General features: G+C 46.0%; 1 protein-coding gene across 1 annotated transcript in view; it reads left to right on the top strand.

Annotated features, from left to right (window-relative positions):
- LOC116634600 (coiled-coil domain-containing protein 162-like) overlaps positions 1-16,405 on the top strand; it is a 56,770-nt gene that overhangs the window by 34,814 nt on the left and 5,551 nt on the right. Inside the window, exons 9-15 of the mRNA XM_032408096.1 lie at positions 7,180-7,329; positions 8,414-8,467; positions 9,137-9,304; positions 11,184-11,336; positions 11,590-11,721; positions 12,347-12,499; positions 13,954-14,163. Of these exons, the coding sequence (XP_032263987.1) occupies positions 7,180-7,329; positions 8,414-8,467; positions 9,137-9,304; positions 11,184-11,336; positions 11,590-11,721; positions 12,347-12,499; positions 13,954-14,163 (1,020 nt within the window). The remainder of the gene's footprint in view (positions 1-7,179; positions 7,330-8,413; positions 8,468-9,136; positions 9,305-11,183; positions 11,337-11,589; positions 11,722-12,346; positions 12,500-13,953; positions 14,164-16,405) is intronic.

Genomic DNA, 16,405 nt, shown 5'->3' with positions numbered 1-16,405 from the left:
TTTTATTTTTTTATTTTTTTTAAGAGTTTTATTTATTTATCTGACAGAGAGAGAGAGAGAGCACACGTAGGCAGAGCAGGAGGCAGAGGGAGAGAGAGAAACAGGCTCTCCGCTGAGCAGGGATCATGACCTGAGCCGAAGGCAGACGCCTAACTGACTGAGCCACCCAGGCACCCCCTATTTTATTATTTTTTAAAAAATTTTTTGAGAGAGAAAGAGAGAGTGCACATGTGCATACGCACACATGCCAGTGAGGGGTGGAAGAGCAAGTGGAGAGGGAGAGAGAGAATCCCAAGCAGACTCCATGCCCAGCGCAGAGCCCAACATGGGGCTCTATTTCACGACCCTGAGATCATGACCTGAGCAGAAATCAAGAGTTGGATGCTTAACTGACTACATCTCCCAGGCACGCCCTGTGTTAGTTTTTTAATATAGAAAATTTAGAAGAGAGAAACTAAAATAGCCTATAATTCCACTACCTAGAAAACATTTTTTAAATGTATAATACAAAAAATATATATATATCAGAAAGGTAACATTTCCACCCCTCCTTCACTGTACCATCCCCAGTTCTCTCCCCACAAAGGAAACCAGTGTCAACAATATTTTGTGTTTATATATATATTTGAATCCATAACTGTATATAATATATATTTAATAACAATAATATGTATTTAATACGTACAATACACATATACACAGTCCTTGGAGTTTTCAACTGTTGACTATTTCTAGACAGTACTGAAAAGGCAGAATAAGAGAGTGTATGTGGCGCGGCGCCTGGGTGGCTCAGTCGTTAAGCATCTGCCTTCGGCTCAGGTCATGATCCCAGGGTCCTGGGATCGAGCCCCACATCGGGCTCCCTGCTTGGCGGGAAGCCTGCTTCTCCCTCTCCCACTCCCCCATGCTTGTGTTCCCTCTCTTGCTATGTCTCTCTCTGTTAAATAAATAAATAAAATCTTTAAAAAGAGAGAGAGAGTGTATGTGGCTCTATGGCCATAGCAGAGCTTTCAGGATCATTAACAAATGAAGCATAAGTACATTAGGTAGATATGAATCCAGTTGCCTTTGAAATTCAACCATTTTTTTTAAACCCGATTTAGCAAAATATGCTTAATTTTTTAAAACAATATTTCCGTCAAACTTTTATTTTTCTAAGCTCTTCAAATATTCCCCATAATTTTATAATAAACACTTCAATTTCTAATTACGAGGTAGAGAATTCACTAGCTTGCTGGGGACACTTTTTCCTCAGAGCTTGATGATTTACACATATTTCATTTAAGCTTTCAATTACACCCAAATGTGGTCCTGTGTATTCTGATGAGGAGGTGAAGTGGTTCCTTTTGGTCCCTGCAGCTCAGAGGTTCTCACCAGAGTGATTAGGGTAGGGCATGCTTAGAAATATGTTTGAAGCAAAAAATTTGGTGGCTCTCCTTAAAAAAAGGAAAGAAATTCTGACATATGCTTCATCATGGATGAAGTTTAAAGACCTTATGCTCAGTGAAAAAGGCCAGTCACAAAAGCATAAATGCTACATGATTCCACTTCTGTGAAGTACCCACAGTAGTCAAATTCATAGAGACAGAAAGTAGAATGGTGGTTGTTAGGAGCTGGGGGGAGGGGGATGGGGAGTTGGTGTTTAGTAGGAACAAGTGTCTCAGTTGTGCAAGACGCAAAGAGTTCTAGAGATTGATTGTACAACAGTGTGAATGTACTTAATGCCACTGAAGTTTACACTTAAAAATTGTCTAAGTGATGGCGCCTGGCTGACTCAGTTGGTAGAGCATGTGACTCTTAATCTCAGTCAAGAATTCGAGCCCCACCTTGAGTGTGGAGATTACTTAAAAAAAAAAAAGAAAAAGGTTTCAATTGCAAATGTTATGTGATGTATATTTTACCACAATAAAAACAAACAAAAAGTCTGTGGCTCAAGATATGCTCAACCCCTACGTATATGCTTTACTCCAACATTGAAGATGGGATTGTCTAGGAAAGAAATGTGGATATTAGGGCAAACCCGTATTAGGTATAACTGAAACCCAAGGTACACTGAAGAGGTTGGTGACTGCCTGCCAGTGTCTTGGAATCAGAGGACACCAGGACGTTAGATCCCTCCAAACTCTATGCCTGGTGGACCTCTAGCCTCTTCTGGATCATCTGCAATGACAGGGAACTCATTCTCTTGCAAGCCCACCTGCCCTCCCCAGCCATTCCTGGTAGCTCTTGTTTTAAGCAGCTCTTACTGAGTTGGCTTTGGCCTCCCCACCATCTCCATCATGGATCCTAGTTCTGTCCCTGGGACATCACAGGTCATGGTTCTGACCCCTTACAACAAGACTTTAGGTATCCAAAGGCAGGTCAGTCCGAGAAACTCAATTAAGCACCATTGCTAGCATGTGTGAAGCCTCGGTAAAATTACAACGAAGGGCCTGCTCTGATAGCACAAACCCAAACGGGTGCCCCTCTGGGTGGTGGGTTACAAATTGTTACACCTTCCTCCAGATGGGTGCGGCCCAAGCCAGGGCACATGAACTGGAAAAGGGAGCAGGCGCTGGGCTCCTCCCTCACCTGGGCGCCTCTGTGCAGAGGACCTGAGCCCAGCCTTCTCTTCTTCAGACTAAACCTCTTTCATGTCCTTCAATCACTTTATATGAGCAGCCCTCCCATCCTGATCAGTCCCCTCTAAATGCAAGATCGTCTGACCAGTGGAAAGTGTACTTGTCCTGTGTGATCTGCTTTGATTAATGCCCATGAGTGTGCTGGGTATTGGCAGCTGCTTCACGGATGACTCATGAGGCTAACAGTCACCTGAAGCCCGCACGTTGCCTTCAGGCATCCTGCTGCTGCCATATTATTAGCCTTTTTCTTACTCAATTTAGTCCACTCTGAACTTCTTGAAATCCTTAAAAATCTGGATTTTTATCATCCAGCACACTCTCTCTCCCTCCCAGGTTCATGTCAGCCTGCCCTCGGTCTCCTCATTCAATTTATTACTGACAATGTATGCCAGGACAGGCCCCAAGCCCTGTGCTACCCCCTCGGGGTCCCCTTCAGGTTGACCTCACTCTCTGGGCACAGTCTTTCTGTGGCCAGCCGCCCATCCGTTGTACTGTTGCCCAGTCTATGTTCTCCATTGGTCCACAAGGACATCATGAGGAACCTTTCCAGATACCCTGCTGAAATCCAGGTACACCGCATGCGCTCTATTTCCTGAGGAAAACGTTCATCTGACCTGATTTTTCTTGTATCCATATTGGCCTCTAGTGATCTTTTCTTCCTTCTCCAAATTCTAAAAAAACCAGCCTTTCACAATCAGTTCTAACATCTTGCCCAAATTTTATACCAAACACACTGACCTAAAGTTAGAGACTGACCTTTATTGCGAATCAGAACTATAACAGTCTATTGTGTGGATTCCAGAACCATTTCCATTCGTATGCCAAAAGTCATTCATTCATTTAGCCAGTGTTTATAGATCTCCTATTTTTTTTTTTTCTAGGCACTTTATTAGATTAAAGGCAAAAGGTACAGTTCTTGCCCTCAAAGAGCTTATGGAATCAGGTGACCCAGAAGTGTCAGGAAAAGGTAGTTTACATTAAATGCTTTGAGAGAGGCATACACAGGAGATACAACCCGCCTAGGGGGTAGGGAAGAAATAGTCAGGGAAGACTTCCTGGAGGAGGTGTTGTCTGGGCCAAGTCTTAAAGCACAAATGGGAGTTAGCCAGATGAAGAGGGGCTGGGGAAGGAAGGTAGAGAAATTTAAGAAGGGAGTATAGCAGAGTTCAGAGGAGGACATTGAAAAGGTGGACAGGACCAGTTGCTGAACAGCCTTGTAGGCAATCCTTAGGAGTCAGGATTTCATCCCAGAGTCAGTGGGAAGTCACTGAAGCATTTTGTCAGCAGAAGTGGGTTTTAGAAACATCATCAAAACACCTTGTGCATGCCTGATATTAGACCAATTATGAGGGGCTCCAAGATGAAACAAACCACAGAAGTGCAATTTGCTCCCAGCAAAACCAGACTTTTGCCGTAACAAGGCCTAGCACCTGCCAGGCTTCACCCCAGGCTGGCTCTCCAGAAGAATCTGGTGATTTTCCAGCCAGTGCCATTCATCACAGTTCAGGTTTAACTGTTGGTGAAGGAATCAGCCCATGGGAGGGCATGGTCTTCACTCTGTGGTTTTATGGAACCCAAGGACCTCCCCTGAAGGGGAAGTTGGAAGATGAACCTACTTCATGCTGCATTTTGAGACAGAGCCGACATTTAGTGACCTAGGAAGGCAAGGGTAGGTTGCAGAAGAGCTTTTAAGAAACACAATAACAAAATACAATTTCTCTGGCCTCTGGAGATGCTCAAGGGGGTCCTGGCCATTCCTACACCTCTGGTGTAACACAGACTCACCCAGAGGTGCATTACACTGGCTAAGAGGGGATGGTAGAAGGCCACTGAGGTTCAAATCTGCATTTCTGTTTGTTGGCTATCTGCTATGATGGCTATGGTGATATTAGTTTGAGAAGTGTTGGCCCTGCCAAAAAGTTGCTGGAGGCCTTATGGGTACACTCAGGTCCAGAGACTGCCATCCAGGACAGTGAGGGGTGAGTCCCTGTGGCCGATTCCAAGCACTGGGCCCAGCCCACCTGGACAGGGTCACCAGCCACACCCTGATGGCCTTGAATATGGTCTCACAACTCCTCAATGTTTCAGGCTTTCATCATATTCAGTCTGGGAAGTGTTTCCTTTGTCATTACTAAATTTACGTAGCCTCGACCCTGTCACCATTAAGAAGTCAAGAGCCAGGGGATGGAATCTTGGTTCCCCTTGCCTTGATGTCAGAAGCTAAATCTGGCTGTCCTACTGCTCACTTTCCAGAGCAGGGTGGATTGCCCTCACTCCCACCCCCCTGAAGGGGCCCCTTGAGGAGGCCCTAGATGAGGGAGGGAGGCTGAGTACCCTGCCCTGACTGCCTGGCTCCCATTCATGAAATCCCCCATGAGCAGAGGGTTTCATCTACGGTCTCCATTCTGCATCTCTTCAATGCACCCAAGCTGCTGTGGCTGATGATCTTTATAAAAGCTTTACTATCTTTTCATTAGGGTATACATTTTATTTACATGTACATTTTCATATATAATTATCTTAATTGTGTATACATATTATGATTATATTAGAAAATAGAAATATGATGTATTAGAAAATACACTCATTAGCTTACCCTCACTGACAACTACTACTATTATGTTGGCATATTTCCTTCCAAACTTTATTTATCATTTTTTTTATTCGTTAACTTTTTAAAACCAAATTAGATCATTCTATATGCCCTTTTATTATAGTGTACTTATTTTCACTTGAGTACATGTTATCAACACGTTTCCTTGTCAATAAACATTTATGTCCACAGCAGAATTTTTGGTGGCTGTCTAGTATTTCATTTGTACAGAGAGGTGAGAAAGAGTCAACCTGTTTCCCTTTATTAGGCACTTTTGATCATTTCCATTTCTCTTTTTGTTGGAAAGGCTACTATAAAGAACATCTGCTTATGTATATTTTTGTGTGTCACTTTTATTATCCCCTAAAGATGAAGTTCTGGAAGAGGAATGACTGGGCCAAAGGGCACAAACATTTTAAAATCTTTTCACAGATATAGCTAGTCTGCCCTCCAAAACGTCACCCTGATTTCCCTTGCCATCAGCAGTGGTGAGCGACCCACTTCCCTCACTCCATCGGGACTGAGTTCTATCACTGTTTGCCATCTCTGCTAGTTTGTCTCAGTAACTCACCTTGGTAAAGCCTGGCTGGGCTTTCTCTGGAGGTCAGTGGGGGCACGGAGGTATACTGGGCCTCACAGGGACAAGGAAGTCAGAGACACAGGACCCACCCCAGGCCAGAAACTTCTGTAGCACACTGCCAGTGAGCCTGGAGCCCTCCTGACCCTGGAAGTATCACAGATAAAGCTCATGTATGCATGCGGGCTGGGTCTTGGAGTAGGCCCCCTAAGACACCCAGGTACACACACAGACACACTTACTGATACACACACAGGGACACACATAGACACAGAGACATATACAGACAGTCACAGAGACATCCACAGAGACATAGACATACATATACATATACACTAATGGATACAGACACACAAACATCCACAAATGCACGCAGATGCACTCACTGATATGGACACATAGAGACACACGTGAGCACTCACCTGGACTTGCAGGCCCTAAGCAGATAGATCTGTCCTATCTTCTATACATTGGCTCCCATTTCTCTCCAGAGCCGAAATCTTAGCTTGCCTTGGAGGGATGGACTTTTCCTCTGTTCCTTAATGGCTACCTCTTCAAAAGGGAGCCCGATCTCTTAGAGAAAGGGAAGGAGTGAGACTGCCAAAAGAGTAGCAGTATGTCCCTTCAACCAGAGCAAGAGGGGCCCCTGCCGGATGCTCATTCTTCAGAGGGCTCCTCTGGCTCATCTCCAGCCCCACTGTTCCTCACAGGGTGAGAAATACCCATAGCCAAGGGGACATGCCCACTCAGATCTCTGGCCTTCCTTCTAGACCACACTTCAGGAGCCTGGTATCCTGAAATTCTCCCTGGAAATTCTCCCGATCCTGCTCCCCAGAGGGAGAGTGGGCCTTACTGACAGTGTGCATACCCCAGCCTGAGGGGTGGTCCAGAGCAGCTGTGTAGGGATGTAGATAGCCAGAGTATCTATTTGCATGCACATGAGAGCCCTCCACAGTGGGATGTGGGGCCAGAGGTGGGAAAAGAAGGGGGTCATACTGTAAACTGTAAGTTGGTGAACCAGCTCTCTCCAGGTCACCACATTTCAGCATAGACCCAGAGTAGTCCAAGAATGATAAAGTCAAACCTGCCCTTCCAAGTTATTTTGAAGATCTTTTTTCAAAGTAGGAGAATTAATAGTTTATTAGTTTGACTTATAGCCCTTAAATATCTAGCATACTTAGGTATGTGGCATGTAGGCCTCTATTTGTACTCTTGTCCCTGCCCTGTGAATACTAAGAGTGGACCTGAAAGAGAGACTCACAAGGCCAGAGCCCATGTTTCTCTGTGGCAGAGAAATGAACAAGGGTCTGGGAGCTAAGGCAACATGTGCCCTGGCACGTGAGGCCGTCCTGCTGGAGCTGCTGTGAATAATGCCCCTTCCTTTTCAGATCACATTCAGGAAAGACCACCTTGAGGCCTGCCTCCTTTCCTTGGGTTGTGATGTGATGGCGAGAGAACGCAGCAACTTCGAGAGCTACTCCATGTGTTATGAGCATGTGTTGGAGCATGCTAGGCAGAAGCTCTGTCAGAAAGAGCAGGTATGTTCCCAGAGAGACAGGAAGTGTGATGGGGAAGGTATGGGTAGGGAGGCCCAGGACTCACTCCAAAGAGGAGACTAGAACAGAGGGTGGGGGAGGTGTTCTCACGTAAGAACGGAGGGTGAAAGCTACTCCCCAAATGTCTCCTCTTACTGGTTCATTTTCTTGGGCTCTGGTATTCTCAGCTGCAAGGGTGATGGCCCAGCAACACTGGGTTGTGTGCTTTGGAGGTGTCTAGTGGGGAATATAAAACATTAGTGACAAAGGAGCTGCCCCTCAGGGAAGATACATAGCTTACCTTCTCACCTCAGCAAACACAAAGCGCCTGTGCTGTTCCTGGTCTAGCAGAGAAGCCAGGATCCTTGAGTAAACTCTGTCTTCAGGATGTACATCATGGGTCTCACTGATGAGACTTCCTTAAAATGAGGTCCCCCTGGTGGGATCCAAGAGTCACTTCTCCTGTCCTAGATTGCACACTGTTTTAAGTGGATTACATTAGAGGTTCAGTGTTATATTACTTTTTACCTAAGAAAAGTACACAAGTCTGAGAAAAAAATCAAATGAAGCATTCAAATATCAAATGAGTCTCGGCTTCACCCCCAGTTTGGCTTATCCCTGTAGCCAAGTCTTTTTTTTTTTTTTTTTTTTTAAAGATTTTATTTATTTATTTGAGAGAGAGAGAATGAGAGACAGAGAGCATGAGAGGGAGGAGGGTCAGAGGGAGAAGCAGACTTCCCGCTGAGCAGGGAGCCCGATGCGGGACTCGATCCCAGGACTCCAGGATCATGACCTGAGCTGAAGGCAGTCGCTTAACCAACTGAGCCACCCAGGCGCCCCCCTGTAGCCAAGTCTTTGGCATCAGTGTGGATACCCGGAAGTTAATGCTATCTTCTGATCTCATGTTAGGCATCCTAAAGTCCAGTGGGGCAGCAAACGCATTTGGGCTCCAGATGGAGCCCAAGGATCTGAAAATGAAGCTCCATTAACACAAATACGAGGTGTATGGAACATGTTGTGCTGAAATGAGTCGTGGTTGGAAGAATAAATGTTTGAGTTTGGTTGTGCATTGTTTTCTCCTCTTCAGGAATTAGATATTATCCGAAGAAGTTCAGATCCACTTGAAGACAACGCTGGTCAGGTAGGTCCGTTCTTACCAAAAAGCTTCTCTTTTCCAGCTCACAAATCCACATTCTCAGCAGTAGCCAGACAGGGGACTTCCTAGTGTCATTTTCTTGTGCCCCTGTCAAGAGTGGCCTATAGAAGTCTCATCAATGAAGATCCACTGCAGAAACACCTAAGGAGTGTGCTTTCACTTTTTAAGCAATAAGGGCTTTCTTATTCTTAGTTTTTTTGGTGGTTTTTGTTATTTTTTATTGCTTTGATTTTCTTTTTTGTTGTTAGTTTTGGGTTTGGGGTTGGGGGCTTCGTTTGTTTTCTTTTGAGGCCAGCTTAAGTGAATTCCAAAGAAAAGGGATTTAGGTTGAGGTGTCAAAGAAGGCCCATTTGGAAATGGAGACGAAGACAGCTGAAGTATTTTATCCAATTAAAAAGTACCTAAGTGTGTCTCTTCTGGGGTCATTCATTCAGCAACCATTCATTGGACACCTACTATGTGTCTGGCACTGTTCCGAGACCCTTAAGCCAACCTTAGATTCTTCCACCCATATTTGTACAACAGGATGTTCGCCTCTTTCATTAGATTCAAGGTAGAAGAGCAAATCCAACACTGATATACAAAGAACTATTCTGTAGTGGCAGTTTGGATTGCTTGAGTTATCTTCCATTAAAACAGTATTTCTGCCATTAGGTTGCAGAGCTCAGTCATACTATGATCATGGAAATCACTGCTCTAAGAGCTCGACTCACAGATTTGGAACAGGAGAATCTGAATCTCAACAAGCAGATTAGAAAAGAAGTCCAGGAGGAATATGAAGACTTAGTCCGAGCTTTGTTTGCGACGTGTGTGCACATAAAAGTAAGTGACCTGTGTTGGACGTCTGGGCAGTCCTGTGGGAGCCGAGGCTCAGTGACCTCCACAGCCTCTGCGCACACAGCGATCAACGGCAGAGTGTGTGTGGTAACAAGAGCCCACAGGGCCCACGAATTCTCCAGCACTCAGCGTTCGCGGCAGGGAGGGGTCAGCAATGGGTTGTCATTATTTTGCCATGAGAGACACTGAGTTTTAGACAATTTAGATGGCTGCCGTTTTCCTCACTCTGCTGCTGCTGCCGTTGCTGCCGTCTGATTGCTGTTAAGGCAGGGTGGGGGGTGTCTCCTCTGAAACCCCAATAGCTGATATCACGGTTTTGTCTATTGAGTGCCACCGTCCAAACAGGAGAGTGCAGTGCCCTGAGCCAGGCCAGACCCCAGTGTCGGTAGCAACAGGCTCCTCCTGAAAACTCACTGGGCAGATTCAGAATTTGAATTCGCTTTCAGAGAGGTTTTCAACCCGTCAAATGCCTGTTAGCCTATCTCTCCCATCCGGTGTCCGGGAGCTGCTGGCCTGTCAGGGAAGGTCGTCCATCTGGAAGAGGAGAGATGGGGTGCCCATGTGCCCACGGCACAGGGTTGGGGGGGGTTGGAAAGCCTGTCGCTTTCTTATGATGTCTGAGCAGCTGTAAGACAGAGGCCCTAAAATGGGCCATCACAGACCCTGGTCCAGCTGCCCCACAGATGTGAACTTCAGGACAAACCTGCCCCCTCTCTTGCTATTGGACGGATCCCAGAGCCAGCCCCCCAATGAGTCCATACTTCATTGTCTCTCCTCGGGCATTCCAGCTGGTCCCTGAAGCTGTTCCATTGAGAGGAGCTTCCACCAGTGCTCTGCCTTGGTGGATGTCAGAGAGGATTGGAGATTCCTTCCTACTTATGAAGGATCCACAAAATACAAGTGCTTACAAATATTGTAGGGTTAAAACCAAAATGCACTGGGCCTGGTACTGCAGGAGAGGGATGAACAGCCAGTGAAGTCTGGGATTTGCTCAGTCATCTTTCGGGTATGAAATTGTTGAAAATTTTCTTAAGTTTTTTTTTTTTTTTTTTAACTTATGCCTGATTCCTAGACAGAAAGTGGATTCTCTACTTCTCCCAGGCTAAACCAGTTCCACAGGCCCCCACAAAGTGGAGAATCCCTGTTCTACCCTGGGGTCCCAGGTGGGTGGTGAAGATTTTGCCATGTGGCCGGCAGCCAAACATCCTGCCGTGGCTGCCAGGCTGGGCAATACCCTCCTGCTTTCCTCTCCAGGGAAGTGGTTCAGAGATGAGAGGACACCCAACTCTCCCCCCTCACCCAAGGATGCAGGGTCTGTAGTTATACTTAGCGATGATCAAGCCCTTCCACCACAAGCCATTATCCATAAACCATTCAGAACAGGCTGTTTCATAATGAGATTTCTGCTGGAACTTAAATGGGAAGGTAGCCAGCCTGATTCCTTCCTCTACTTTATCTATTTTTAATATAGTTCCTCATTAGTGGCTCATCTATAGTGTTCTATCTGGTCGGATTCTGCTGAGTCAACCTGATAGCAAAAATCCCTAGGTTCAAATTCTCAAGCAACCTTTTGGGAGAAGAGGAGTGGTTCAGTTTTCTACCTGTGACCTTACACTTTTCTATCCACTCACCTTACCTTGGCAGCTGACAACCTGGGCTCTAAGATGTGTAGGGTCCACATAATGAAGCCCTGGGGATTGAAGACAACGCTAAAGGGGCTGCTAGTGAGACTTCCAGATAATACCTGAGGGAATAATTGGGTGGATGGTTTTTTCACATGAAATCATTTCTGAAAGTTGTGTTTTAGAAGGCAAAGTGACTCTTCCTTCCCTGCCCTTCTTGAACTTGAGTCTGCAATTTGCAGGAAAAGCTGGATGAGAATCAGATTAATTTGATCCAGAAAGTGTGTGAGCTCATCGGTGAAGTAAGAACAGAAGGGATCGACAATTTGAAGGGCCTAAAGACAAAATGGGGTTCTGCCAGACCTGATGAAGGAATGAAAGAAAACCCAGCCAAAGTACGTGATTTCATTTAGCAATGAGATACCAGCATTTCATCCCAGCATCTGACCCCTAGCTCACTCTATGCATTCCAGTCTGTGGTTTCCCCGAGAAAGCATTGCATCAGGCATTTAAAAGGGGCACTGGGGCTCCCTGCACAATTGTGTCATCCTCCGGAAGGCATGGTTCTGATGTTAGGATTTGTGCCGTTTCCTCCGGGGGGAAAAGTGTTGGGGGCAGGCTTTTCTGAAAGTGAGCCTCTCTCAGCAGGAGCAGCTGCAGGCCTTGGAGCAGGAGAGCGGCAGCCTGGCCGCACTGGTGTGCAAAGTGAGGAGCCTGGGCCACTGGAGGCTGGCTGTGCGGCAGGCTCGCTTGCAGGGCCGGCTGGACAGGGCAGAGAAGGTGAGCGCCGGGGGCGGGAGGCCCCGCCCACAGGGAGCGGCGAGGTGGGGGGCGCCTGGCTTCCTGGGCAGCGTCGCTGCCCGGGTGGCCTGGTGGCCCATGGCAAGACCAACACGCTTAAAGGATCTGACCGCTGGGGAGTTTTCGTGGGAAGTGGCAGAGCCTCCAGAGAAACAGTGAAGAGCCAGAAGTAAATGGCAAAGAAGCAAATGGGAGAACAGATCAGAGAATTTAGCACGAGGGAAGGGGAAAGATGGAGGGGGAGACTTTACCAAGGGCTTGAGGCAGCTTCATCAAAATATACTGCAAATCTTTGAGTTTCAAACATGATTATCTGAGGAAAATGAAGTAACAAATCGAAAATCTCCCTCAAGGCGAATTGAAACCAAAGCACAAAATACTAGTGGTTTGGACACTTTCACGTAGTGTTTCTGAAAGTCTTTGTTTACTCTGATCTGTCACACTGTACTTAAGCAAAGACACAGAGGAAGTGACCAGTGGGAGCTCCTTGCTACCGGAAGCTTTAAAAAACGATGGATAACTGAAGTGGTCTAGAGACTCTTGTAAACTAAAACTATGGAAAGGAAACTTATTTCCTATCTCACTGTGTTTGGGACGTTCACAGGAAGCTCTGCAAAGTAAAAAAGAGTGCTTGAGCGTCCAGCTAATGGCAGAACAAGAAGTGGTTTTATTTCGTCAACAGTTACTGGCTCTAAGGCAGGCCCTGGCCAGGGCTCAGGCCGACAACACCAGGATGCACGAGCAGCAGGAGAACCAGGTATCTGAGCCCCAGGAGCCCTCTGCCTCCCTCTCTCTGACAACCTGGACAGCTCTGCAAAGCTGCATGTGGTAGTGGAAGCAGCACCATCGCTGCCCAGAGCAGTCATCAGGGCTCCGCAGTGTGAGGCTGAGCACAGGGCGCGGCCAGAGAACCACTGCCCAGACCTCAGCTTCCCTGCTCCCTCCTCTCTAGCCCAGCAACCAAGGAGAGTGGCCAAAAGGCTTTTGGTTTTGTTCGGATTTGGCTAAGACGGGCAAGTACTACCCATACAGAAGACCATTCTTCGGTGTAGTGTGTACGTGTGTGTTTCTCTGAGGATCTTATTACCCAGAGGGCATCTTGGGGTGGAGGTCTCTGCCCTTGACACAGTCCTTCCATCTCCAAGCACACTTTCCATTGACAGCAACCTTGTGCACGTGGAGTGTGGCCCAGCCATCAGCATTATTCCCCAAACTGAGTCTTGTGTCCTTTCCGGATGACCCATACTAAGTCTTCATTTCAGGAGTTACTGCTGCTCAGTAGGGGCCGGCACCAAAAGAAAGGTGTTTCCAAGTTTAAGCCCTTGATAACTGTGCCAACGCTCTGAGCATGAAGGAAGCAGAAAGACCCTAGGTGTAGAGAGAGAAGAGCCAAGTATAAGGAAGAGCCTGGGAAAGCTGGGCGTATTTAAAACCTAACATATAATTTGTTCCTTCTGGACCCTACATCTTCCGTTATTGCGCACCAGGTAAACAATGGTGTATAATTATGCAAACTGTAACATCGCCATACAAACAGTATTAGTATTAGTATTATAACTGAGGATGGACCCTCTGGTGCTTATGGTGCTACTGATCAGAAAAATTTCAGAACAGAACCAAATTATTACTACTCTTTTCCTTCTTTAGCCATCTGGAACCTGGCTTCCCCAGAGCTATTCTGGAAGTCAAAACAGAGGCAAGATTAGAACCTCCTTTGTCCACTCATTGCGTGTATTACATCACCCCTTCTCCACGGGCCAACCCTTCCCTGCTATCTCGTGATTAATGCTCAGGGACACTGCACATGTAGTTTGAGGTAGATAACACTATGTGGTTAATAAGCTAAGTAACATACATATTATCATCACATTTGGGCACAGAAAGGCTGAACTGTTTGACCTGGTATTGCCGGGGGCATTCCCACTTGCCTGGCTTTTCCTGTTTGTTCCTTTTGTTCCCTCCCTGACTGTTGCCTCAGGGCTTACAGTAACCGCCAAGCCGGCCTAGATCCTGGTAGTCTTGCTGCCTGCTAGCGCAGAAGCGAACAGCCAGGCTCGAGGACCCTGAGCCCAGGAGTACGCCCCAGAGTCGTGCCCCCGGGCCCTACTGGAGGGGGTGGTTATCCCCTTGGGCAACTTCTCGTTCCCTGCCTTTTGCTGAGAGGAAAGACTCTGTGCCTTCTTCATTTCCTCTGGCCTTTTCCTGCCACAGGCTCAACTGCTGAGAGAGTTGCAACACCGAGCAACCCAGGAGGCTCGCCACAGGCAACAGATGGATCTAATGAAAACCTCCAGCATGGAGAAGCTCTTGGAAGACGTGGAGCAAAAGGAACAGCACCTGCAGCTCCTGACGGAAGCGTCTGCGAGGGCTTCCAGACTGGGCCAGCTTCAGCAGAAGAGAAGTCAGAGAGAACTCCAACAGGTAACTCCAGAGAGAGGAAGCTGCCACTCGGAAGACAATCTGGATGTACCAGCCAGAGCTGGGGCCTTCTTCTGGAATTTTCCATGCCTCTGGTGTCCCTCACCTTTGTCATTTCTAGGCCCACCAGGATAATGGAAGTACTTCTGCCCACGCTGGGGTGATGCTTGGGCTGCTTATGGTGAGAGAGGATGATGGCTTTACTGCCTCAAGGCCCAGAATCTTGGCACCTTTATAACCCACATGAAAAACATGTTTTCACTTGGCTATAATTTTTGAACTAGGGATCTTTTAGAAAATTCCAATAGTTAATCTGGAAGAGCAGCAAGTATTATGGAAGCTATTATAAGAGGATTTTATTCAAGGTGTTTCTGGAACTTCAGAGACAAAAAGGAAAGGCAAAAGTGATTTCCAGACACAATATATTTTTGTTAAATATACCCGTACAGCAAAAAAAAGGAAAAAAAAAAAAAGAAGAAGAAGAAACAATAGATATAGATGTGGATTAATGCAAGCTCCAACAAAGGAGACCACAGAATATAATCCAATACAAAAGGCAAAAGAAGTAGCACCTTCTAGAGCAGGCACTTCTCATGCATTCACCAAAGGAATAAATCACTTAATTAATTCACCAGAGATGTTAGGAAACAGAAGTTGGACAGTTAAATTAAATTATTGGCCAAGTGTTTCAGGTGCTTAAGGAGGAGATCAATGAGAAGTCCACAAAAATAAAAAAGGGCAAAAATTGAATTGAGGCAATGCTAGAGAAAATATTTGTGGAGAAATGGAGAAAAAAACGAGTAGCTTTAGACTAAAAGAAAATTAGAATTTCACATTTATTTTATGAAAACTAAACTAAAATATGACTTGAATCCTTAAGAAAATTTTGGTGTCACATATTTATCTTTCAAGTTATGCTTTTCTAAAAACCACCACAAAAATAAGGTGTTAGGGGATGCCTGGGTGACTCAATCGGTTGAGTGTCCTACTGGATCTCAGCTCAGGTCTTGATCTCAGGGTCATGAGTTTGAGCCCTGCATTGGGCTCCACACTAGGTATGGAGCCTCCTTAAAAATAAATAAATACATACATACATACATACATACATACATAAAGTGTTAGTTTCTCAAAGTCCTCTCTAGTTAACAACTAATTTTTGTCTTCTAATGGTAAAGAATCTAAAAGTAGTCAGAACAAATGTTTTGAGGCTTCTCTCAACAAATACATGTTTTTAGTGTATGTATGTAACAATCTAAACCACCCCTCTACCTCTGCTGGCAGCCCCTGTGCCCCTGGGCTTACTGTCCCACTCCCCACCAACTAGCAATCCACCCTCAGCCAGCAAGAGCCCCTACGACCCACAGTGACTTCTTTAATCCATCTCCAACCTCCAATTCCAAGGGCAGATTTTGACCATCTGACCTTGGAGAGCATGATTGTCCTTGCCTACCTCCTACTCCTGGGGAGACCATTTAGAGCAGAGGCCCTAGACTCAGACTTCCTGATTCACACCCCGGGGCCCTCCACTGCATGACTTTAGGCTAGATCGTGCTCTCTCTGTGCTTCAGTCTTCTCGTTGGTACAATGGAGAACAGTATACTCATTTCGTGGGATTTTTTAGAAGGATTAACTCAGGTAATTCCAATGAAGCACTTAGAACTGAAACTGATACACAGCTCTTAACAAATATTGGCTATATGTCTTTTTGCTGGGAATATGAATGAAGGTGGACAATTTTGGAAACAGATTGACCTGGATTCAGATCCTGGCTCTGCCACTAACTGGTTGTGGGATCTTGGGCAAATCATTGCACCTACCTCTGTGAAGTGAGGTGGGATCCTTTTTAAGGTCCTAACACAACACAAGGCCCTTCCTATGCATGTTTTTTTCCTTTGCTAATATTTTTCAAATTGGTTCAGCCCCAGCCTGGCTCAGGGAGTCTCGACATGTTTTTCCTGGTTCCTGCCCCTGGGGACTGGGGAGCCTATACCAATCCTTACAGTACATACAGGGACCTTGGGCCTAATTTGTATTAGGAAGTTTTCCTAACTCTGGGGATCTGATCTCCTACTGAAAGTTAAACTACACTTGAGAGCATCTGCACACACAAGAAACTGCCCCTTAACATTTGTAAGATGAGCCTGTGGTCACAGCTTTAAGAGTTCATAGGCCTTCTCATTGGGTCCATGCAGACAAGAGTAGGATTTAAAACACATGTGGCTGAATTTTTTATATTAGCATGTGG

This window comes from Phoca vitulina, unplaced genomic scaffold (assembly GCF_004348235.1).
Source record: "Phoca vitulina isolate PV1807 unplaced genomic scaffold, GSC_HSeal_1.0 scaffold9, whole genome shotgun sequence".
In the NCBI taxonomy this organism is placed as follows: domain Eukaryota; kingdom Metazoa; phylum Chordata; class Mammalia; order Carnivora; family Phocidae; genus Phoca; species Phoca vitulina.
Note: the sequence above shows the minus strand (reverse complement) of the source record. Positions and strands in the feature narration are given on the sequence as shown.